Below are 25,786 nucleotides of genomic sequence, written 5' to 3'. Positions count from 1 at the left end.
TCAGGGATGACCCAAGCATGCAAGTGGCAAGTAGTTCTAGCAATTGATAAAGATGAAGTAGAAGAAAACAGCTGAGTGGAATTCATCCAGAAGCAAGGTTTCCTCCTGGTATGGACGGTGTCATTCCATAGTTTCGTCACTAGGTGGTGCTGGACTTGGTAGGATCTTAGTGGAATCTGGAATTTCCCTGTTCCTGTCCTGTTCTTGCTGGAGAAAGTTACTAAAACTTCTAACTTACTTCCTGGCATAAGTCTCCTTTCTTTTATTCCTGTCTCTATTTCACCAAGCTAGATTGCATATTTATAACGTGCAAAATGAGAGAAAGGAAATGTAAATAGGGAATGGGGGATGGATGGATGGATGTGTCTGCAGGCATTCAGAAGCCAGAATCCCCAGCTGTATTTTATATCTGCTCTTTAAAAACTTATATTGTGACGGACACTATTGTAGAAAGTAAGAAAGATGACCTTGATGGAGATTTGTGAGCTCCATTACCAAAATGACAAAGGGAAAAACATATCTTAAGTTCAAAACAAACAGAAAACATGCAGAAGAGACTCAGACAGACACCTCCCTAGTTCACAGGAATATAAGAAGGCACAGTTCAATCAGACTTGCAAGACTGTTATTGCAGCCACTCTCAGTAAAAGTTGTCCTAGCCTTCCTGTGGAGTTGGATCCTGGTCTGGTCTATCTGGTAGGGCTCACCACTATAGAGCTGTGGGGGGAAACAAGCTAGCAATGCACGCAACCAAGTCAGCCTTCGGTGATTCTTAGATGATTAAATCATACAAACATAAGATTCAAAAAGCCTTGGGAGGACTTCTGGTCTACTTCCTGCCCATGTAGGAATCCTCATACCATTCCAGACGAATGGTGGTCCAATCTGTCCTTGAAAACATCCAGTAATGGAGCCCCCACCATTCCAGGACGCAAGCTGTTCTACCACCAGAAATTTTCCAGCAAAGTTTGGATAGCCATTTGTCTGGGACATTATGAGGACAGAGGTAAAATATCAACAGACTTTCCGATAAGAGGGAATTAAGGAAGCCAAAGGGTAGAATTGAAGAAGGGAAGGAAAACAAACAGGCTGAGACAAGAGATCAACAGGGATATTAAAGCATAAAATGTTAACTTTCAGTCCAGCTGGACAGTGACCTTAGAAAGGGGGACAGAAATCACGCAACTAAGTCTTTCGCCTCCAGCAGCTTGAAGCCCTCCAGATGAGCGGAGTCCCATTCTCCCCAGCCAGCATGGCAGTTTAGTAGAAATAACTTTGCTAACTTTTCAGCCACCAGTCTCTTCGTTTTAAATTCCCACATCCTGAGCCCCGGGGGAAGATGGGATAGGAGCTGTGGGACTGCTTCTCCTATTTCATCCACTGGCAGTTGGAGAGCTGTGCGTGACATAGTACTGAAACTCAAGACAAAGGAATAAATACCTTCAAGCCGGTCCTAAAGTTAAGGAAAGGGAGGCAGCTGTCTTAGGCAAGTGATGCTCAGGGACAGTGATGGTGCTAGACGATTGAGCTGCGGGCATTTTGCCTCCTGCTCTGCCTCTTCTGCGCAACCATCCTGTCCTGCAACTCGTTCTGAAGCGAGATTCATCTACCAGCCCAATCGACTTCTATTTATGGAATTGGGAGAGGACATATTATGACTGGCTTCAAGCAGCCAGATGTCCTGATCCAGTCCAGAACTGAAAGTGCAACTAGAGAGTTTTGGAAAAATCATAAGAAAACTGCCAAAGAGCAGCCGCTCACCTTCTCCCGTTCGTCATGGCATCTAAGCTCCGTCTCAATGAGACGCCCTTGAAGTTCCTGCAGCCGCGCCTCCTCCCGCCTTAGCTCCTGCCTCTCTTCCTTCAGTTCCCCTTCCAACAAGGCACCTTCCAGGTCCATCTGCCAAGAAGAGGAGGAGACAGTTCAGGAGAACGGTGCCAAAACATCTTGACATGCCCAGATGTGTTGACTGATGCAATGTCAACACAGCCACGGGGAGGTGCAGAGGTGCAAACTGAAGCCTAGAAACAGGATCTAGAAGAATCCAAGAATGTCAACATCCAAATCTCTTGCCTAGAAAATGGCTCCTACATTGATGTGAGCACCTTCAGCCCTGGGTGATGGAGATTTCCTGTCCAATGGAGCAAACAAGCCCTGCTATCTGTGTCCCTCTAATGTCCCTCTGTTCTTCCTCAATTGCTTGGGTGTGGTCCTCCTCTCAACACTGGTTTTACAGGTGCTGATTGTTGTCCAACCAACAATCTCATGATGCAGGGAGGGGACTGAATAAGCTAAGGTGTACCTCTATGTTCAACTCTTTCTTCTGATGATGCAGTTCCTTGATCCGGTTTTCAAGAGCTGAGATTTTGCTCAGACCCATGTGCTGCTCCCCTTTCAGATGACAACCAGTACTTCCATTACAGGGACCCTCATACTGGGAAGAGAATAAGGTAGAATCAGAAGTTGCCAGCCTTCGTATTGCAGTTATAAAAGACTTCCTACATTAGAAAAGACTTTTAGCAGTATGGACACAACTTATCATAGTTTACATGTTCATGGGATGGTCCATATTGTCCTCAACTTGGTTTCTGACATTTATATTCCATTCAGAGTTTAACAGTGATAGTTAGCTTTTTAAAATAATATAATATTTACGATCAATTAATGATATACTGAAAAATTATAATTTCAACATGTGTAAATCCTTTTTTTTTTTTACTTGTATCTTATCTCTCTTCCACCCTCTTTTTTGGTTGTTGTTCTTCCTTTTCTGTTTGCATTTTTTCCCTAAAGTATTCTTTAAAAATGTATTTTAAAAAAGAATCAGAAGTTGCACACACCACCAGCAAGAAAGCTTGCATCCCGCTGTGGGCCTTGCTTTCATTAAGAAAGCTGTTGCTATCATTCTACTATATTTCTTGAAATGGCATAAAAATTGCAAACACAGTTTTTAAAAAGGGCATCACCACCCAAGACAATGTTAGCTCAGAACAGATATGTTTTTATTGGTTATTTAAACTATGACAAGATGAGGAGTAGAGTTTAGGGTTAAGAAAAGGAAGAATTCTTTGTTTGTTTCCAGAGTGAGCTAACAGGTCCTTTGGAGGAATCCCAGGACAGAACATGGACTCAATTGCCCAACTCCCAACATAAACTAAGGGAATGCTACAGATGGCAGAACATTTATTGTCTCTAGTAATGAGATCATATGTAGCCCACATAACTCCCAGCCTTTATAAGTGCAGGCAGCTTCAGCTTAAACCTGGATAGTAAATTCTTAAAGCTAGGATACTCATTTGCTTTTTAAGTGTAAAAGACTGTGGGAAAGCAGGGGATCAGGCATTTGGGTTACCCGAGAAGAGACAATGCAGCCCCAACATGAGAAATGGGGAAAGAAAGCATTCCCAAAAGACACTGGCTTAATTAACTCGCTGTAACTGAGGCTGGGAATTTATTCTTACACTTTTCAAGATACTGTATTTACCCCAGATTAACACCGCGTCATGCTTGCTTCCTTGGTTCTGCCAGCTCTGTGTGGCTTAACATTAAGAAAAGCCTTTGTTCCACTTAATCAGTGAAGTGGTTCAAAGTCTACTTGGGCCACAAGGGTGAAGAGCTCCTTAGGCACTTGGTGACAATACTCACCCCATTTTGGGCGCTCTCCGTACTACTGGCCTCGTCATCTTCTGTGCAGCCACTGGAATGGCTCCCTGGTTGGGAGTCGTTTTCAGAAGAAAGGGAATCTGCTTCGGTACTGCTCTGAGCTGGGGAACCCTCGCAATCTGGTGACTGACTCCATTTCCGCTCATCCAGAAGTCGATCCTTTTCCAAGGCAGCTGGATGAACCACCTCTGCTTGGTTGAACACCCCCATAGCTTTGGGGCTCACTATTCAAGAGCGCATGGTCCTGGTGCCCTGCAGTTGTAAAGAACAGAGGCAGTTCTGTTGTAAATGTAGGAAGAGTTTGACAGAATGGCAGTAAAAAGAAAAGGGAAATGAGGAAGACTCCACCCTGATATATATTGGAGATATATCGGTCATAGGTAGGGAAAGATTGTGTTTGTTTGTTTGTTTGTTTGTTTATTTATTTATTTATTACATTTGTCCCCACCATCTCCCCCCAATGGGGGACTCTGGGCTGCTCACAACTCATTAAAAACAATAAATAAATATACAATCCCAAGCATTGCTGGGATTCTTCTAATTCCAGCCTTTTCTTCTCATTAAATCTAATTAAGGAGTCTCTGGGACAATCCTGCTTGGAAAAGGAATTACTTCAGTTGTATACTAGGAACCAACACCTGATATGTTGGTCGACTACAATTCCCACATTGTGGGACAAGCCAGCTGGGGTTCTTGGGTTCCAGATGTTCATTAACATCTGGAATATGGCAAATTTCCCACCAGTGGTCTATCTAGTCCAATCTTCTGAGTTAAGTCCACAAATCAGTTACTAGTCAACAAGAAATGTTCCCACCTAGATAGAATTCCTGATCGCCTATTCCAGCATTGTGCTAAGTACATTCTGGGCTGCATAATCTGTCAAAATTGTGTGTATACAATGTGTGCGCTTAATCTGCTGTTCCTATGAGTTGAATCACGAATGTTATTCTTTTGTCTCTTTCACTCTTGTGTTATTTTTTTAAAAAAATTGTTATTTTTTTAATGTTCTTCTGAAATTGTTATTTGCCCTGTAGCTAATTCTTCTGAGGTCCCTAAGGTGGAGTTCAAATATTCTAATTCCCAAACAGAAAAACGAACGTGAAAAGTTGGACATGATTGAAATACTCCATGTGAATGGAAAGAAGCTTGAACTGTTCAAAACCAGTTATTATCAAGTCAACCCCAAACCCTCAGGGGCTTATATGTTAAAGTCAGCATGCTGGTGTTGTGTTTATGTCACACTTCCCTGCTTCCCCCCTCCGTGGACACTTTTTTAAAGTCTTAAATAAATATACAGGTGAGGAACTAGTTCTAACATTCTCAGGAGTCTAGTCTTCTGAGCAGAAACGCCCTTTGCACACAGAAACATCTCAGCACAAAAAAAAAAAAAAACCCAGAACAGAACAGAACCATTAATTAGATTAATAAATGGTAGGCAAATAAATCTGTCCAGCTGTGGGATGCGAGCTGGCACCGGCAGCTACAAAGGAACAGAGCACTTCTCTAAAAACCGTGAGCTATCTGCCCAAGTTGCTCCTCTGGCTTTGAACAATCCAGTCACCTTTATTTCCTCCTGATGGGACAATAGATCTTAGGATGTGTTGTAGGGCCCAAATTGAATTCTTCTATCACACCAAAAGCCAATGATACCTCTTCATGCCCTCCTCGCTGAATTATGAGGTTCTTCCACCACTTGAGAGAAATAAAAAGCATGGGGAAGGTCATCTCTTACCTCAAGCAGCTACAACTGCATTGTGAAGACCACCATGCTTGGTGAACTGATCCTAGGTCTTTTGACTTCAGGAGGAGAAAAGATAACACCTTGCTCAAGGCCATCAGCGGGCTAACAATGGCAGTTACTCACGCATTGCTCAGGGCAATGTGGATTTCTTCACCCTCACCTGCTTAAGCCAGACGGCACAGTACATGTCATGCTGGTGACACAACGGCACAAAAATATATTGGATACCACCCAGAGAACTGCAGTTATTAAGTAGCGTACATGTGGATTAAATAAATAAGAGTAATAAATGTCAGCATCTCACACACAATATAAAATAAAAATCCAAACCACAGTCCGCAGGAGAATTTTCTTGTTGAAACAAGGAGGCTTAATTTGATTTTAGGTGAACTCATAAATTATTGCTTGTTTATGGTTCTGATGTGTATATATTTTAAAACGATAATCCCAGGTTTAGACAAATGGGACTATTTCCTGCTGGTGTCAGTTGCACATTTTTAAAATCCTAAATCTGGTTCGAATTCTGTCCCACAATGTGACACACGGTTTATTTATACATCTTTGGCAAATAGGCATCTCCTTCCCTAAAATTATGCTAGTCTTGAACAAAACCAGCCGAGCAACATTTTGAAATCTGGAAGAATTGCTCTTTTCCATCCTGCATGGCGTACTGAGTCAGGCAGTTGAACATAGTTATTTTGCTCAAAAGATGAAGTCTGGCCCATTTCTATCTTCCTTATGATTAATATGACTATATTATAATGGATCATTTCGAATCATTTTCCACTCTACCACCTCTAAGAGTGCCCGTTTCCAGTGTCTCCCTCTTGTCCCATTGTAGCACATGATCACAACATCTGCTTTTCCTAAGTGGGCAAAACATTCATAAGTTACTAGGAAGTAGATGATCAGTAAAGATGTTTCTCAAAGGAATCCATACACTGATTTTATGTTACTAACAGGCCCCAACGCGTCTTCCTTTTCCATTTCTCCACACCTTGTTGACTCCACCTTTCCACTTGCCAAGGCAAAGTGGCTTGATCCTAGACCAGGGCAGTTGAGGGGGGGTCAAAAAAGGGCCACAGCTTTGATCACACAGTCATTGCCACCATCTTGACTTTTCTGAACCCTCCCCTGTCTTGGGGAGACTTGCAAAGGTAGTTACCCCTGCTGTTATTTTTAACATGACAGAAGCGGGAAATGATTGAAGGGTAATCATATTGGAAATACATATCAATGGGAATGAAACTGAATTTTGTTGTTATCTAGTGCTATCCAAGACTTGCAGGAATGTGGCTCCAGTGTAGCATTCAGAAACCAAGGGGAAGCCATGACCCAAAAACAGTTGTGAACTCCATGTCCTGGAGAAGAGGTACACAATTTCCACAGATTGAGAGCTGTTCTCCAAAAGTGAGTGGGGCCAGGGTCAGCTTGAGGAGAAAGGGGAGGAGGGTGATCAGGAATTTTAAGGGACAACATTGATTTTAGTTACCTGATTTATATTCCATCTTTCCTTCAAGCCATACCTAACACTCCTTCCTCCATTTTTTTTCATAGCAACAACCCTGGTGAACAGATTGGGCTAAGAGGGTCTGAAGTCCCCCCAGCAGCTTCTGTGGCTGAAGAGGGATTAGAACTTGGATCTTTCCACTCTTAGCTCAGCAACTTCACCACCACCCCACCCTGGCTGTTGGATCGAGATGGAATGACCAGCTCAAAGTCATGCAAGGAGCTTCTGTGGCTGAGGATGAACTAAAACCTGGGTCTCTCTGCTCCAGGTCCAGCACCTTCACCACTATGCCACCCTGGCATCTCTAAGTCTTAAAACACTTATTTTGGCCCTTAAACCGTCCCACCAAATTCAAACAAAGCTGCAAAGTTTTGGCTCCCCCCACTTGGCAGCTGATCTTGGAGGTCACAGAAAGTATGCTGGTGTGGTCTCCTGGATCACACTGCTTTTGCACTCCTATCTTAACAGTATAACACTAGCCAGTATACAACATGCATATTCAGCATCCACTTGGCATCTGCAGACATGAGGTTAGAGCTTAGGACATTCCAGAAATTGTCGTCTAAGAATCTACTAAGGGACAATGAACCTCACTTGAAGAGCGCACATGTTTCGCTCTTGTTATCACCCCCAGCTTGTTTCTTTCCACTTGAGATGCCTTCATGTGGGACAGAAATAATAACAACATCAGTGTTTTCCACAGATACCAACAAACAGACTGAGAAGAGCCCGAAGATCAGCAGAAACAGACAGCCAACTTGTGTATAACCAGAAAGAAAAACCATTAGGACATTTAATGTAGGCCTTCATGCCATTTTAATTTTCATCCAGAGACCACTATCGCTTTGGGTGCCAATTAGGAGTTTCCAACATGAAGATCTGTGGAACAGGATGGAGACTTTTGATTTCGACTTAGCAGGTTGTACGGACCAGGCACTGTGGTTTGTAACCCAAGGTTTGAGGCTCAGTGTCATGTATTAATTCAGACAATTATGGTTTATTCAACAAAGCAGAGTTCAAAAAGATCAGGGCTTGGCCCACTCTGAAGTGTGCCAAGGCAGTGCGTGCACAATACTGAGTTTTTAAAGACTCAGTGGTAACCCATTTGAAACTTGGCTTGTTTTAAACAAGTTAGTACTTTATGGTTTGATGTGTTGTGCAAACCCAGACCTTTTGACTAGTTTATGACTGAACAGTTGATGGTTGAGGAAGTCAACCATTTCCTCAGACAAATACTTCTCCAGTGTGCCAGAAGCACACAGTGATGAACACCCGTCAAACAGGGAGTAGCCACCTTCCTAAGGAATCCAGTCACCCCAAAAGTGACTTAGAGGCTGTTCCTACCTGCAATTTTGTTAATACTGTATTACAAAACCAAAACTAAAAATATGTTGCAATACCCTGATCAGACTGGGGCCTCCAAGAGACAGAGATGGGAGAGGATTTCCTATTCATTCCTTTCTAGCTGTTTTCCATTCCCCATTTAGCAGTGGAGGGATGGACCACAAAAAGCAAAACAGTGAAAAAGAATTCCCAGAGAGACTCCATGTTTCTACGCCTATTCTAGGACTTGTTCTCTGTGTCAGCAGCTGGAAGAAAGGGTTAACCCTCTTGTGCCCACTGGTACAATGAGACTGAGAAAGGGGTGTCTCACTCAGATAAACTCAGGACATTCTGGGTTAAGGGTTTTTCTGTGTTGTAGTTTTTAGCTGCTTGACTCCTGGGGGTAAATGAATGAATGAATGAATGAATGAATGAATGAATGAATGAATGAATGAATGAATGAATGAATGAAACTAGCTTAAGAAATCCCTTTATGGATTTCAACCTCTTCTTTTGCTTTGCTCCTGCGGTAACCTGACACATTTACATGGCCCCTGATTGGTGGATTCCCTTGCTTCTACCCTTCCCACCCATTCTAGGAAAGCAAGCATTAATTGCTTTCCATTTATAGGTGGGTGTTTCAGGTTGCATGGTTTTCATTGATACATCTTTTGTATGAGTCCTCACCATTGACTCCTCCTGGTATTTCACATCTTCCTGCCTGGAGCATCCACCAGTGGATCCAAGGGTGTCTGTAGGCTATGGTCAAACAAGTCAAGATGGCAACTGTGATGGTGCAGGTGAAGCTGTGCCTGTTTTTTCTGTGCAATGCACTCTACATTGCAATCACCACTTGACCTTTTTGACAACACCCTGTGGACACCTCTGGGTGGACCAGAGAAGGAGGAGGAGATAATCAGCATGAGCTTCTTAAAAGAGAGTGAGACACATCTGATGTTTCACTGTTCCATCTGTGGACTTGTGAAAAACAAAAAAAACCAAATGCCCAGCCTTTCCCCATCCCACTGGTGAACTTGTATGGCCGTGGAGGACAACTACCAGCAAGCCAAGAGATGGGAGCTTTCTAGCCACCGTGTACCATAGCCAGTGGGAGAGGAAGTGTTTGCCAACAATGAAACAAAGGGCAGTGGGCAACTGAACACCACTCCTGGCACCAGCACAGGTCAGGCGGACACAACCTTTGAGGCATAGGAGGAAAAATGCGCTGAGGTTGCCCTTCTGGTGGACTGGGGGTGAAGAGAAGATGGCGTGCATTCCTCTTTCGAGAAATGGTTGATGTCCTATGCACACACTGGGGCAAGCTAGTTGGGTGTATCAGATCTAAACCTAATTCCCTCTAACCCCTAGTGTTGAACAGGAGTCGGTGGGAATGCGTGACATGCTCACCCAGCTAAATTTAGGCCCAGCTAAGCATGTTGGGCTAACTGAGTCAATGTACTATATTGTGTGAACCTGGACCAGTGTTTCTCAACCTTAGCAACTTTAAGATGTGTGGACTTCAACTCCCAGGATTCCCCAGCCAACACTTTTGCCAGTGGGTCAAATCATAAGAGTGGGTTGCAGCGTAAGAGATCATCTAACCCAGTGGTTTTCAACCTTGGCAAGTTGAAGATGGGTGGACTTCGACTCCCAGAATTCCCCAGCCAGCCTGCTGGCTGGGGAATCCTGGGAGTTGAAGTCCACCCATCTTCAACTTGCCAAGGTTGAGAAACACTGACCTAGACTATGGATTCATTTGTCCCCAAATTAATTATATCATGTGACCGCTGCCTTTTGAACCCAGAATTTGAATCCATAAAAATATCTGAGTTTCTGTCACCTTTATCGACTATTTTTTATATTTATATTATACGCATCATCTTTGCATCGCTGCCTTCCCCGCATGGCCAGATAAACACTGAGAGATTCATCATTTCATGCAAGCTCCTTTGTCAGCGCTCTGCCTCGCCCAGAAACGGTTGTCATTTCAGTTTTGGTTTTGGAACTGGAAACCAAGACAAAGGGAGTTGGAAGAGAGTACTTGAAAAACATAGACGCTAGATGTCCTGCTCTGCAAATAAAGAGCGGCTTTTACTTGAGACAAAACAAAAGCTCCTGAAATGACCAAAGAGGATATGGATTTGCATAAGATTTGCAAGAGGCATGTAAATGCATAGATGGGCATTTACAAATAAAAGCCACTCCCCGTGGGTGAACCAGATCTTCACCAGGCAGACTTTCCAGAACCTTCAGACCTGCCCTCTTGAGTTCAGAAAAAAGGTGGATAGAAATGAGAAGATTAAACATAGAAAGGTTTGGCCAAGTCTCAATTTCTTTAAGCAAGACTGCCTGCCAGGGAAGGAGCTGACTTCCTAAACAGGGTGTGGGATGGGTAAGATCAGTGTTTTTCAACCTTGGCAAGTTGAAGATGGATGGACTTCAACTCCCAGAATTCCCATCTTCAACTTGCCAGAGTTGAAAAACACTGGGTTAGTTGATCTCTTATGCTGCCACCCACCCTTATGATTCTACCCACTAGCAAAAGTGTGGTAGTGAAAACTCAGTGGCCAAGAACATCAGTCCCTTTGATTAAGAAACTAAAGGGAGGTGACAGGTGAGGCTGGTGGCTCATCATCTCCAGAAGGTTATTCTCATGAGAGTTTTCTTTCTTCCTTTCCCTGTTAAGGCGGGTTCAGAACAATCAGAGATAGGATAAGGCCATTAAGACATACACACGCACACCCACCTTGCTGACAATACAAGATTGGGAGACTGAAATTGGAGAACAATACAGTACAAAGCAATGGAAAAATTGTCTGCTGAAGCCTAACTAAATTCAGGCAGGAATGGTTCCCTTCTACAGGTAGTCCCCAGTTTAAGAACAAGTTCCATTCCTAAGGTCAGTCCTTAAGTTGAATGTGTATGTAAGCCAGAATGGTATTATTGTATAATACTGCATAAGTAACATTGTGTAATGAACTCAATCCATTGTGTATAGCTCAAATCATTGTGTGTTTAACACAATGAATTTTGCTACAATAGGCTCCGTTCTTAACTGGGTTGTCTGTAACCCAGGCGCTCTTAACCAAGGGATTCCCTGTATATACCGTATCCCACAGCAAGACAAGCTAAGGCGTTTAGAATATGGTTTTGGAAGAAAAAGAGAAACCATTTTAAAAAATCATTAAAATGAACCAAAAGAGGAGAGGAGAGGAGAGGAGAGGAGAGGAGAGGAGAGGAGAGGAGAGGAGAGAGGAGGACTACTAGAATGCTTTTATCTATAAGCTTCCTTCCTTCCTTCCTTCCTTCCTTCCTTCCTTCCTTCCTTCCTTCTGTATTGTTTTATTTTTTTATGATCATATTTTCACTTCAACCTTTGCTTCAGTGTAAAACTTATTTTATGTATACATATGGATTCCTTTGCCTTTTATTGTTATTTGTTTTATTTAATCATTAGCATTTTTAAAAGCAAGGGGAAGATATACACATTCACCCACAGCAGATTAAATCCAAAAAACAGTCTTGTCTGCAGCATCGGCTCGGTATGGTGCCAACCTTAGTGGGAATATTCAGTGTAGGCTATCTGTGGTGTCTAAATTAATGCAGCTTTTTATTACAAGATGACTAACTGCACCATTTGGGCCCATACACCTCAGCAGTTATAGCTGTTGCTGAGGAGCAGGAGTGAATTAAATATTTGGCAGCCCTAGGTACCACTTTCTTTTTCTGTATTTGCTCACTTTAGCCCAGGAAGTCATCTTGCAGGATCTTTGAAGAAGAGAAGCCCACCTTAACACTCAGGACATTTGTGCATAGGAGTTTCGTCCATTGCTCTCTGATGAAATCTCAAAAAACTTTTAACTTGTTTTAGGAAGTTCAAAGTCCACAGCCCCACCTTATAATTTATTCTTATAATGTCTTGCCCGAGAATCTAATCAAGAGTGAATAAACCCATACCTTCCTCATCAAGAAGGTTACCTAATTAAACAAATCCAGATATTAATCATATAGCTTTAATTCAGAGATTCCTCGGTCATAAAATCTGTGCAGCTATACATAGAAATAAAAATAATTGTTCTGAGAGGCAGGTCTTTGTCGCAGTCGATATTGTCTGGGAAGAGGCATTCACTCTGCTTGAAAGAGAAGAGGAATGCCTCTTCACAAGCAAGCAGTTGTCAATTAAAGATCTGGAAACAGAAATGGAATAATCTCTAGCTCAGTGTTTCTCAACCTTGGCAACTTTCAGATATGTGGACTTCAACTTCCAGAATTCCCCAGCCTCCCAGAATTCCCCAGCCAGCATAAGTTACTATTAAGAGACCCACTGAATTTTCAATCTCTTGGAAGTCTCCTTCCCTGTTTCACACTGTTTTTCGTACTTTGAGTATAGGCGAATGTGAGTTTTCTCATAGTGGAATTTTATACATCATAGTCTAAGTCAATGTTTCTCAACCTTGGCAACTTTCAGATGTGTGGACTACAGCTCCCAGAATTCCCCAGCCAGAATTCCCCAGCCACCCTAACCCATGCTGGCTGGGGAATTCTGGGAGTTGAAGTCCACACATCTGAAAGTTGCCAAGGTTGAGAAACACTGCTGTAGCTCAACCTTGATCAGGACAGGACATCACCCCGTGAGACAGTCCTCCATCTTCTGCTTCAAAACCTCTAATGAAGGCTAAACAACCACTTTGGCATGAACCAGAGGAAAGTTCCTCCCCCACCAACTAAATCATGCCACTTCTTGTGTCAAATCTGTTGCACCATTCAGTCAGAGACAACTTGTGTACATGTGTAGGTGTATATATATGGGTGAAACTGATTTATCAGGCAAATGGGACAGCCTTAGAACACCCCCATCTACATAGCGTCTCAAACAAAGCAACAGGTCTTGAATGTGGGAGTCCACGATTCATCTCTGTGATTTGGCACAAGTCTCTCTCCATGAATGACCTTGGTGGCCTAATCGTCCTAACTGGGTTGTTCTGAGGATAAACAACGTGCTGTAAATTCCCCTAAGTCTGTCGGACGGGGCCGGAAAGCAATTGAAGCACATTTTTTGTGGCAAGAGCATTACTCCGCTGACGTCAAAATCCCATTTAGCAACAGAGATGTCTCTGCCACAGCAGGAGCATCTGGTTTAGATCCTTGCGGCACCCCGAACAGGCCGCTGGGATAAGCTGCTTTGCTCAGCTCTTTTTCAAGCCGGTTGAGCAAGAGAGAAACCTACAGACATCACATTAAAAATAAGGCTACCACGTCTCGGTACAGACCAGCAGAACAGATTTCATGCTGGTTGGGCTCCAACTCCACCTTTTAGGGTACAATGGAATGACCTTCCCTTCTCCTATCTGCCAGAACTCTCGATCTTTCACCTTTTCAACCGACTTCCTGTCTTCACATCATACTACGAGCCCAGGCCAATGCTAATCTGCCTAGGAAAAGGCAACGTTGCTCCAACCTGAAAGCTTTCCTTGCCACAACTTGCACACACTTCCTTCTCGAGCATCAGAGCAGCTCTCTTCTAACCCTCCCCCTTGTGAGAATCCCTTTTAATTCCCCTTCCTCCGCTTTCCAGACCCCAAAGCAACCCACAACCGCTTTAATCTCCTTTGCAGAGGGAAAGTTTTGTTCCAGCTTTGCATGCACTTTGCCCAGCGTTGGTCAAAGTGTGAGTCCACAATCCCCATTTCAAATTCCAGAAGAACAAATGTGGCGTGTATGGCTTGCCTTAGACCTTGACCCCTCACACAAGGAACCTGACTTGCTGGGAAGAGAGTAGCTGATTTGGAGACCCACCAAGCGCTTCACTCTCTGCCTCCTTTCACTGGGGATGAACCCCACACAATCTGCCCGTTTCCCAGGAATTCAAGGTCATTAGCTCTGACCTTTCCTATGATCTCCATGCCTTGCCCTCAAGATTGTCCAAAGCCAGATGTCCCGTTTCTTGGTGGGATGCTGGAGGCTTTCCTCTGAGCAGGGTGTTACTCAGTCTCAACCAAGGAGAAAGCATGCATTTACTTTCTCTCGCTGGACCCAGCTCCTCCCTTCCAATCGAATCAGATGCTCTCCTCCTCAGTTGGCTTCCCCACTGGGGGTAGGGGGTGGGGGGTCCTGGGGAGGTTGTTTTCCTTCAGTCCTTCTCCCCTACCTTCTGCTCCTGTGTTGCACCTTTCCTCCTCCACCCTGTCTGCGTCCCCACTACTCTCCTGGCTTCTGTCACCATCACCCTGTCTAATCGGGGTCTCATCCCAGGGTGATAGGCAGCTGTCACTCACCTGGTGGCGGGGGCACGTTTCTTACAACCTGCAGGCCACTGGAGGCCAGCCCTCCTGCCCGTGTGCCTTCCTTTCCTCGTTCCTGCTCAGAGTTGGACTGGCTTGGCTTCTCCCACTGCCTCAGCCTGCAGTGTCAGCCTGCAGGAGCTCCCGCGTGGCTTCCTGGTGTTCAAACAAGTTTTACAACCCTGCTTTGGAAAAACAAAACCTGTGACATCAGAGTGCCAGGAGGGGGGTGAGGGGAGAGGGAACCAGCTGGCTGGACAGCTCTGCTCTGTAAGGACGGGGGAAACTAGGAAAATCCCATCTCTGCCATGGCAAGGAGGGAGAGACCAGGAGGGCCTCTGCTCTGCCGTGGAGAGGAAAAAGTGGCTGCTGAAATGACAGCTTGACAGGCGGGAATTCAGCAGGCAAAGCTGGCAAGCCGGGGGAGAACTGAGTGCAAAGGTTGATTGTTATTTTTTATTTTTTTGGCAGACAAGTCCAAGTACTTCTGAGGTTTTATGTCAAGGAGATAGTGGGGGAACTGGAGGTTACTGGATATTGCTGAACTACAATTCCCAGCATGCTTCACTCTTGGCCTTGCTGCACTGCACTGCACTGCACTGCTGGAAGTTCTAAACCAGCAATATTGGGGGCGGAGGTGGGGGTGAGGGCAAAAGTTGCCCACCATTGATGGATTTAAAGCAGTGTTTCTCAACCTCAGCAACTTTAAGATGGGTGGACTTCAACTCCCAGAATTCCCCAGCCAGCCATGCTTAAATTATGAAATTTTAAATAAATCTTATTGAATAATATTTTAATAATAACTACATAATAAAATGAATAAATAAAAAATAAAACATTAAGTAAATCTTAAAGTTGCCAGGTTTGAAAAACATTGATCTAAAGTTAACAGAGCTGGAGAATTAAAGACAGGCCCCCAGGAGAACCTCTGAAAATCCAAACGGGAATAGAGAGCCAGGTAAAGTCTGAACTCTGACAAAGACCGTGCTTTAGAGGTAGTCCTTGCTTAACAACCATTCATTTAGTGACCATTCAAAGTTACAATGGTGCTAAAAAAAGTGACTTACGACCACTGCCCAAAGTTATGACTGTCGCAGCACCTCCGCAGTCATGTGATTACAATCTGGGCGCTTGGCAACCAGTTCACACTTACAACGGTTGCAACATCCCTGGGTCATGTGATCGCCATTTGCAATTGTCCCATCTGGCTTCTGCCAAGCAAATTCAATGGGGAATGCGTGATTCGCTTAATGACTGTGTGATTTGCTTAATGACCACAATGACTTGCTTAACGACCGCTGCAAAAAAGATTATAAAATTGGGTCCAATTCACTTAACAACCACCCTGCTTAACAGCCAATTTTCCAGTCCCTATTGTGGTCATTAAGCAAGGACTACCCGTATAGGAAGAAACAAGAAGTCTGTCCTTCCTTCCACTTATATTTTCCAAGGAAAGAGACAGAAGCTGCCCCTGATTTAGAGCTATACCCAAATCAAGCCTTGCCGCCTGCTTCCTGTTCCGTAGCTATCTTACACAGGGGTTGCGTTTGCACAACCCAAGGCCTCCGTTCTCTTCCAAACCTAGCAGCTGTCCTTGCCCAACATGCTCAGCTTGCTTGATGTTAACCTCGGGGAGTCTGGTTGTGCAAATCCAGGTCCTCTGGTTCTTTAAGGGTGCCAGGGGTTGTGCAAGCTCCATTGGTTAATTCAGGAAGCAGGTTAAGGGCATTGTGGGAATGCAGCCAGGGAAAAGGGGCCAGGCTTCAGGTGCACTCAGAGACTTCATGGACACAAAGGTGACCCGAGAAAACATATCTGTCAAAATTATTCAAACAGCAGCAAGTGAAGATTTTCACAGTAGGAGCAGCAGAGAAGCGGTTTCATTTGCAGGGAGCAGTGCTTCTCAACCTTGGCAACTTTAAGATCTGGGGACTTCAACTCCCAGAATTCCCCAGCCATCATGGCTGGCTAGGGAATGCTGGGAGTTGAAGTCCACAGATCTTAAAGTTGCCAAGGTTGAGAAGCACTGGCAGGGAAAACAGCAGGGAGAGGGGATTCCCACTTGGCCCATTTCTCCATTCAAGATGCTTCTTTTCCCACAACTGGCAGCCATTATTTCTACTTAATAATTAAATATTATTCAGGCCTTAATAATAGAGGAAATGCATATTTATGCTATCATATAACAAGTACCTGTGGCAGGAGGTGGCAGGGAGAATGACTCCACCCTGGAAGTCTTAACTGATTCTTTCTCTTTCCTTTTTTTCTCTGTATCATTATTATTACTAATAATAATATTAATATTCTCCTACACTGCCCTAACACCTCACAGCTCAAGGAGTTTTACCTTACACCAGTGTTTTTCAACCTCGGCAACTTTAAGATCTGTGGACTTCAACTCCCAGAATTCCCCAGCCAGCATTCCCTCTGCCCCCTCTTATACCATAGAGAATCAAAGCAGGATTATTTGGAGCTTTTTCACATTCCCTTTTGGAGAACTGAGATGTCATTTCTCTTTTATCTCTTAATGCAGTGTTTCTCAACCTCGGGAACTTTGAGATGTGTGGACTTCAACTCCCAGAATTCCCCACCCAGCACCCAAAGTTCCCAAGGTTGAGAAAAGCTGTACTGGAGCAATAAAGTCTTCCTGTAGAGTCTGTTTCCAGGTCTACTTGAAGGGCTGATTAGTCCAAATAAGAGCACAATAATCGCAGAATGACATCCAAGGATAATCTAACTCAATCCACACAACCACCGTCATGTTAAGAGAAGTCCCATTGACAGGGTTATCCAACCGCCAGGCACATCTGTGTCTTCAAGGACTTGCAAAATTTGGGGTCAAATGAACTTTGGGGGTGGGAAGGCTTATTCCAAAGGGCATACTGTAATATATTATATTATCTCTCGCACACACACCCCCATGGGATAGTGCAGGAAAAGCTGAATAAATTTCACTGATGGTATCTGTATGTGTCTGTTTGTGTAGCACGAGCTGTTATTGGGCAACTCCACAAGAAAGGGAAACCTATCTGTTAAACCTCAAAACATAACTATGTTTATCCGTTTCCTGAAGCGCGCAGTCGTTTTTCTTCCGTCTCCTGCCCTTCTGCGTGACGCAACCATTTTGCCAAGAGCTAAGTGGACTGAAATAATATTTGCTCTTAGATCTGGCACTAGGAAGATCCGGTCGTGAATGAGATTAAGGAGCGGGGCAAGGAACAGGTTTTTCACTACCCATGGTGAAAAGGAGGAATGGCAGTATGGGGAATAGGCTGAAGCGAGGGAGCAGAGGGAGGGAGGGGGCAGGTCTGTGGGGAAGGGGTCAAAAAAGTCAAGATGGTGACCATGACCTTGTAATCCATGTCGGTAATGGTATGTGGGAATGACCTTGGGAGACAGGAGGGAGAGCCACAGACTGGAGAACCGTCATGCAAAAGAGGTCTCAGCCCACAGGACGGAGGACGTAGGAAGTGCCTCAGAAGGGACCCTCCCTGGTTTTCCAGAGAGTAAAAGGAAAGGAGGGGAGGAATTCTTTCAGACTTGCAAGATTGTCTTAATGTAACCTTACAATAAGATAGAGCTAGTGCTCCTGGTTGTGCTTCTTGTCCGGACTATTTCGGCCAAGTACTTTCTATGGGGATTGCCCAGAAAAATGGCTTTGACTGCACAGCCATGGGTGCCATCTTGACTTTTTTGACCCCCCTCCCCCACAGGCAGCCCTGGGAGGGGGTCCCCTTCAGTTCTCCAAACCTGAAAGGGAAGCCCCTGGAATAAGACAAGAAAAAAAGCAACACAAACATTGCTAGAGAAACAGAAGCTGATCTGTTCGTTGGAAGGTGGCTTCCTAGAGTATATTCAATAGAAAGCATTGGCTTTCTATCGGCGTTCTTGTCTGCTCTGCTTTCCTGTGGCTGGCTGGGGAACTCTGGGAGCTGAAGTCCACACATCTTCAAGCGGCCAAGGTTGAGAAAAAGCTGATCTTATCTTCGATCGGTAAGGCTGAAGGCTACAGCGTGAAACAGCACAGCAAATTCAGGAGGCTGCGCAAACTTTCTTTCTTCTGCAGCATTTGCTGGATGTGAAAAACAACCCTGTTTTCCTGTGCCGTAGACAAATGCCCTGTGGGACAGCGATAAGAACAAAATCCAGAACTCCCAGTCTGGTTCCAGCTGGAAGAGCAGCCACTCCTTCCTGTCACAACAATGCATTCTATCACTTCCAAATCTGGGTGCATGATGCGCCAGCTGTGAAAAATCCTCACGGCAGAGGCAGAACATGGCCTGAAATTCCCACAAATCAGGGGAACTGAGCTCACCTTTGTGTACAGTTGCCTCCAGGGACAGATACTTTTTACTAACTGGGTTTGAGATGGTTTAGAACAGCGTTTTTCAACCTTGGCGACTGGAAGATGTGTGGACTTCAGCTGCAAGAATTCCCCAGCCATCTTGCTGGGGAATTCCACACATCTTAAAGTTGCCAACACTGTTCTAAACCAGTGTTGTCCAAACTTGGCCACTTTAAGATGAGTGGACTTCAACTCCCAGAATTCCCCAGGCTGGCTGGAGTTGAAGTCCACTCATCTTAAAGTGGCCAAGTTTGGACAACACTGTTCTAAACCATCTCAAACCCAGTTAGTAAAAAGTAACTGTCCCTGAAGCCAGCTGTACACAAACCATAGCTTTTATTTTGTATGCACGTATAGCCCTCAACCCACTTCAGGGGCAGGAGAACAGACCTCCACTGTACCGTTTCATGTAAGACTTAACTTGTGGAACTCACTGCCACCAGACACTGCGATGGCTAGGAGCTTAACTAACTTCCAAAACTGGCAGTCCTGTCTCCTGTGTCTGTGAGCAGTAAACCACAAAGCACCAGTGGCTAGAAAGCAAACATTGAAAAGTGGTTTGCTGTTTGTTGACTTCCTGAAAGGAATGCAAGATCCTGAATTAGGTGGATCATTGGCCTAATCCTGCAGAGTTTCTTCAAAACTGCCTGGCTAATCCCACTTTATTCCGCCCTGTCCATTTCTGTCCTCTGAAATTCCTCACCAGAGTCTATCCTCTTTTGAAGAAATGCAGCCTTTTTTGAAGTCCACGGTGAACTACATTCTAGCCTCTGAGAAAGGCCAATGGCAGTGCAAACTAGGATCCAGAGATGAATATCTTTAGTCTGGTGAATGGCATCTTCATACTTCTGGGATTAACTCTGAAAGGGATTAAATAAAAGATAAAAGTCTCCTTCTAACCAAGCTTGCTTCCTAGTGACTTTATGAACACTTCTGAGTAATTTATTGTGAAGAACATAGAAGTGCTCTATTGCCACTGCTTTCTTCCAGAAGACTTTTTCAGCTTTCTGATCTACAGACATGGGATTCCTGGTGGTCTCCCATGAGACAAAATTGGTAAGGTACTGCCACCTAGCTGGGCTGAAAATGGAGTTGAGAAGCACTTCAAGCCTCTGGTGGGTTCTTGGCATTCTCTGAACTTGTTTTCCTTCGTGCAGACGTTTCATTGCCAGGCTAGGTACCATCATCAGGGTATGGGGGAGAAAAGTAAACAGCTGAAAACCTTTCTCCCTTGTTCCCTAACGATACTACCTAGCCTGGTAATTAAACGTCTACAGGGAGTCCTCGTTTAGCAGCCACAATGGGAACCGGCAACTCAGTTGTTAAGTGAAGCGGTCACTAAGTGAAACCATGACTGTGCTCATGATCTTCTTTCAGCTTTCCTTTGCTTTACAGATCTGCGAAGATTGTAAATGCGAGGATTGGTCATAAAGTTACTTTTTCATCACTGTCTTAACTGTGCATGGTTGCTAAACGAAGCAGGTGCTAAACAAGGACAACCTATACAAGAAGAAAAGCAAGTCGAGAGAACATCAAGAAGCCAACAATTCAACCCTGAGTTGTGTATGTTCTCCCCTATTGAAACTTCAGTTCTCCGTTGGAAATTACACGTGCATATACACATGTGCAGAAAGAATGCTAAACTTTACCTACAATATTAAAAGAAATAATCAAAATAAGTTTGTTTCATATTAAAAGATCAGGCTGCTCACATTTAGGACCTTGCAATTTGGCACTAATCTTTCCTGCTGCATATCGTCACTGCAAACCTTTCTCCCCTCCCACCATACACAATCCTGGATTACTCATCGCTTTAAGTCAGACTTGTACAACCTGTTGTCTGAGGACTGCCTACAGCTCTTCGAAGCATTCCTTGTGCTCCTGTCACACCTCTGTAAGTTTTATCCAACAGTTATCTTTAATGGGACAACAGGGGAAAAATAAACTCATGGCTAGAGATTCATCCTATGAATATTCTTTACTTTTTATTCATTTGAGGTGCCCCCCCCATCTTTAAGCCATGACCAGTTCAACTATGCTTGTTAGCTAATAGATGATATAATATACCAGTGTTTCTCAACCTGGGCAACTCTAAGATGGTGGACTTCAACTCCCAGAATTCCCCAGCCAGCATGCTGGCTGGGGAATTCTGGGAGTTGAAGTCCACCCATCTTAGAGTTGCCCAGGTTGAGAAACACTAATATACTAATCTCCAAACACTGTTTACAAATGCCAATGGCTGAATTTACGCAACATGCTAAGCTAGAACCAGACAAAATATGGCTTAGCATAATTCCAAATCAGTATTTTTCCCAGTGAGCTCTTCTGGTGATCTGCTTAAAATAAATTGAGAGACAAGTGTGGAAAAAAGCTACAGGTGGCCACAGGAAGGGAGTTCATCTCCTGTTTTATCGATTCCACCCCAAAGGTCCCATGTTTCCTGCCTCGATGATATTTTCCATTCTTTTACTGTGGTTTCCCTCCAGAGGTGCCCCAGAATAACCAGTAACAGTCCTGCAAATATGTTACACCCAGCTGAAGTATCTTCTGTATCTTCTCCCTTGGTAGCGTTTCTCAATCAGCTCATCTTCGTGCCTGATCTTTTATTAATCTACGTGTTTGGCCTCAGGCTAATTGGATCTAAAGCCCTTGCAGACATGACCCTGTTATTCTCTTCCAAGATCCTAGTTGGAATCTGACTCAGTCTGGCATGCACTGAAGTATCCTTGAATATTTATGAGGCTCTCGCTAGTCAGGAACCCCCAAAGAGCTCAAATCTGCTCTCGTCCCACGCCATGAAGTTCATTAAGGGCCAAGAAACTTTCTGCTGCATCTTCCAAAGAGCAAATGTTGCACGTGGAGGTTCTCCTGCTCTTCTCAGCTAATGGTCGTGGACCGAACAACCCAGATGAGTAGTGGTGCTGAAGGATAAGACCTGGGGTAGAACACCACTAACCAACTTTGACCGATCTAGAAACACTAAGCAGGGGATTTAGATAGGAAACCACCAAGGGCTGTGATTCAGAGTGAAGGCCACCCATTTTTTTATTGTTTCCAAGGAAGTTCCCTGGATACGTCTGAGAACTCTCCAAGAGTTGAGCTCAGTTCAAAGGAACTTCTCCTTTTAAACGTTTTTCCCCCGTATCAATCTTTGAGATGAATTGCTTTCAATTTCAGTCCTCTGCTTTGGCCCAGGGGGAGAATGCAGGGCCTGGCAACACAGTGTGTTTCAATTCCTTGCAGAGTTTCCTCTCGCAGGCTGGGCTAACCCGCCCCACTCACAGAAGGCTGATCCCACCATCCCAGTGGGATTGATCAGACGTAAAGGCTGGTCTTTCTTTTTGAAATGGAATCAGCATCACGGTAATGGCAGTGAGTCAGCCATGAAGTCCTTGCTGCGTGTGCTGAAGAGCCCTTTCAACCACAGCACTGCAATTTCCAAGTAAGGCTGAAAAAGCAGCCGTAGCCAACAGACTTGCGCTCAGTTCACATCTTTGCTACACCGTTGTGCAAGTTATTCGTTTTGGGGTGACATGCTGTGGGGAGCCAGCCATTCTGGTGTGTAAATCATGGTTTTATGCCTTAGTGTGTTGTGTCAACCAAGCTAATTAGGGCTGAGCTAATAAACCAAGGATTAGGCTGTAGTGTAAAACCAGGGTGCCTTGACACAACACAAATAACCAGGCAGTTGCATTCACACAGCGTGCTAAGGTTAGCTAGTATTAGTCTTGTTTCCTTTGTGACTGAGCAGGTTGTACAAACTCAAACCCTTGGGTTAATTTGGGAGTCAGTGTCTTCTGCAAACCCAGATTTACATGATAGGCTTGCTGGCTGGCCGGCTTATTTATTTATTTAAAACATTTGTACAGCTGCTCATCTTGAGACCAAATCTGGGTGGCTTACAACCAATAAAACAACATATACAATCATAACACACACACACACACACACACTGTAAAACTAAAAAAAAAAGAGAAACTGGTGCCACAACCCCCTTCCCTGATGCAACCCACCGCATTCTCATCGCACCCTGACCTCGCCCTATCCCAGCGCTTGGGGGAAGATGAGGTCTTGAGTTCTCTCTGGAAGGATAAAAGGGTGGGGGCCTGACGGATCTCAAAGGGGAGGGTGCTCCATAGGGCAGGGGCTGCAACTTCTGAGCACCCACAAGGTGACATTAATGAAAGGGACCTGGAACATGCCTACCCTATCCACTCTGGTGGGACAGGCAAATACCCTCAGGGAAAGGTGGTTCTGTAGATAACCTGGTCCCGTGCCATGGAGTAATTCACTGTACTAATACAGTAACCAGGATCAGCATGTTGTAATGATGAGTGAGTGGCTAAAATAGTCAAAACAAAGCGGCAATGGTTGTTTAACATATTCCTTAACGTAATGTCCCAGTTTGAGGTTGCCATGGACATGCAGTCCATCCTTTTGGGATGGCTCCTCTCTTTAGAAGGTGGTAGGGATCGATTAGCTTCCAAGGGTGGGAAATTTGGAATGAAGGGCTCCTCTACCATTTCAAATGGGACAGCCTCCACTGGTGGAGCAGATCACACCTTCTGCCCTTCACTTAGCTTCAACAGAGCGACTGCAGCTGGAGTTCCCAGGCCAGGGGTACGAATAAATGGTGGGAAAGCATCATTGCAGCTTTGCCATGGAGAGACCACCCTTGGAAAGTTGCACAAACACAGCACAATCTCACTGTCTGGTCTGTGGGAAAAACCAGTTTCTCTCACATGGGCCTGGCTGGGCTGCCAAATCAAAACATGCCTGATCCTGTCCACTTATGCTCCTGTTTACCTGTCTTTTTTCCATTTCCCTTGGGAAACTGCTGGGAAAATGGGGTAGGTGGGGCACAGGAAGCTTTCTCTCACCCCCTTCTACGTTTAAAAACAGTTTAAAAACTGTCTATAAACCGCCTTGCTTTTCCCAGCAGCCTCTGAATACGGTCGGAGCAGCACAAGGAGAAATGTTCCTTCTGAATCCGAAGGATGTCCTGGCCTCTGTTCACCCATCTGTTCATTGCACAATTACAAAAATAAAATTGAATTTTCCTGCATGAAGTTACGGGGCTGGAAGCTGATGGCCAAGCGCATTGCCAGGGCCAACATAATCAGCAGAGTAAAATCAAGAATAAATATATAATGAGGTCAAAATGAAGCAAGTAAGGCAGGACGTGATAGGCAAACCTAAGTGTCTTTCCCCAAGCAGGAGTCTCACCTTGTATGATGGTCACTTGAACCTTCTTTCTCATTCCCAGACATGTTTCTCCAACCCGCTGGGCTCCTTCCTGATGAGTTGGTTTGCAACTCCCATCTCTACCAACCAGGATTATGTCCTGTGCACTGGAATGCACCCACCCGAAAAATTCACCTTGTAAGGATCTTTGGAGTGTAGAGAAGGTCCACCAAATGAGTTCCAGAAGTACTTTCTTGAGAAAGTCATTTAGAAGCCTCACCAGAATCTTCCCAACCATCAGCCAAGATTGACTGGATCCCACCAGCAAGAAAAGACAGTGTTGGAGTATTGTATTGCTGTTCTTGCGTTGTTAGAAGGAAAAGCGACAGGCAAACATCAGAAGAGGATAGCAAGCAGTGTTTTTCAACCTTGGCAACTTTAAGACATCTGGACTTCAACTCCCAGAATTCTCCAGCCAGCCAAGCTGGCTGGAGAATTCTGGGAGTTGAAGTCCAGACGTCTTAAAGTTGCTAAGGTTGAGAAACACTGATAGCAAGGATCTGTTTCCCATAAACGAGGCCCTGAACAATAGCCACGTCACGTGGCACAATCAAGGGGCAAAGTGTAAAACTGTCAATATCGAAATGCTCTGAACAACTGGGAGGAGAGTCAGAGCATTCAGGGAAAACAGTGATTATACCTCGTCCAAACACAGCAGCGGGCTATATCAAGGCAAGCCTATGTCATCCATGAAAAATCCACAGCAACCCAGGGTCCTCCAGATGTTGGGGACTACAGCCTCCATTATTCCCAGCCAGCACAGCAGCACTTAAGTAGACATGCCCTCTATGGCCTACACATAGATGCATGGAAGGAAAACTTTGAATATGGGCTTCTTTCCAATTTTCCAGGGTTTTTTTGGGGGGGGTGGAGATGGAGTTACCCAAGATATTTGCTTTCAGACAGGAAAGATTGTTCACAAAATAAAAATAAGACATTAAAAAATTAAAAGGGGAAGAGAAGAAGATGGATAAGGTTGTTTCCAATTACCGGCAAGGATACAAAGGAAATTCATTATAACTTAATCTCATATTTACTTCTTGGGTGCTGTTAGCCAATGTGCGATAGCAAACGTCACAGCATGGTGCACGGCTCCAAACTGTAAAAGCCTGCACAGAAACATCAACTGGTTTTCCCACTTTTTGACACACACAAAAAAACCTGGCTGGTTCACTTGCACAGAGCAGATACGCATAAGCACGGCTGAACATTTTCACTTTGTACCAAAACACTCAAACTTTTGAGGTTCCTGGAACTTCTTCATATCTGGATCATCTTGGATTTCTCCTGCCAATACGGAGCTTGGACTTCTTGCAGCTTTCTTCAGTGCTGTCCAGTTGATGTTCCATCATCCTCAGCCACCAAAGAGTATGATGGGAGTTGCACTTCAACGCGTCTGGGAAGCATACTTAGCAGTCTCTTGCTTTGCAGCTGACTCGAATTTCCAGTGAGCAAACCCTGCTATCTAGAGGTTAAAGTTTGAAACTGCAGCTCTTCTAGCAGGCTGCACTAACACCATACCTAGCAATTCATACATTTAGATAAGCAAAGGATAATCATAACTGGCTTAGCAAACCTATGACTTTTTCTACTAATCCTGCTTCAGGATAAAGGTGGGCAGACCACAGCTTGTTTGCAACTCCCCAACCCAACATTCCATTGACAAACCTTTGCAGGAA

The 25,786-nt window shown here is 44.5% G+C and overlaps 1 protein-coding gene across 4 annotated transcripts in view; it reads right to left on the bottom strand.

Moving 5' to 3' along the window:
• The window catches only part of PHLDB3 (pleckstrin homology like domain family B member 3), a 31,044-nt gene extending 16,206 nt beyond the window's left edge, over positions 1 to 14,838 (bottom strand). Inside the window, exons 1-4 of one of the 4 annotated variants that reach the window (XM_015889286.3) lie at positions 14,513 to 14,838; positions 3,646 to 3,915; positions 2,303 to 2,434; positions 1,762 to 1,899 (exon numbers count right to left, since the gene is read on the bottom strand). In XM_015889286.3, coding sequence (XP_015744772.1) covers positions 1,762 to 1,899; positions 2,303 to 2,434; positions 3,646 to 3,873 — 498 coding nt within the window. In that variant the 5' untranslated portion in view covers positions 3,874 to 3,915; positions 14,513 to 14,838. Of the gene's footprint in view, positions 1 to 1,761; positions 1,900 to 2,302; positions 2,435 to 3,645; positions 3,916 to 5,395; positions 5,533 to 14,122; positions 14,147 to 14,512 lie in introns of those variants that run through there. The other 3 variants (XM_088139946.1, XM_088139945.1, XM_088139944.1) reach the window with 3 other exon arrangements.
• Positions 14,839 to 25,786: the final 10,948 nt, after the last annotated feature.

This window comes from Python bivittatus, unplaced genomic scaffold, assembly GCF_059951505.1.
Source record: "Python bivittatus isolate LINGU-HERP-01145 unplaced genomic scaffold, Pbiv_v1 ctg000310_np1212, whole genome shotgun sequence".
NCBI lineage: Eukaryota > Metazoa > Chordata > Lepidosauria > Squamata > Pythonidae > Python > Python bivittatus.
This window is presented reverse-complemented; position numbering and strand designations above follow the sequence as displayed.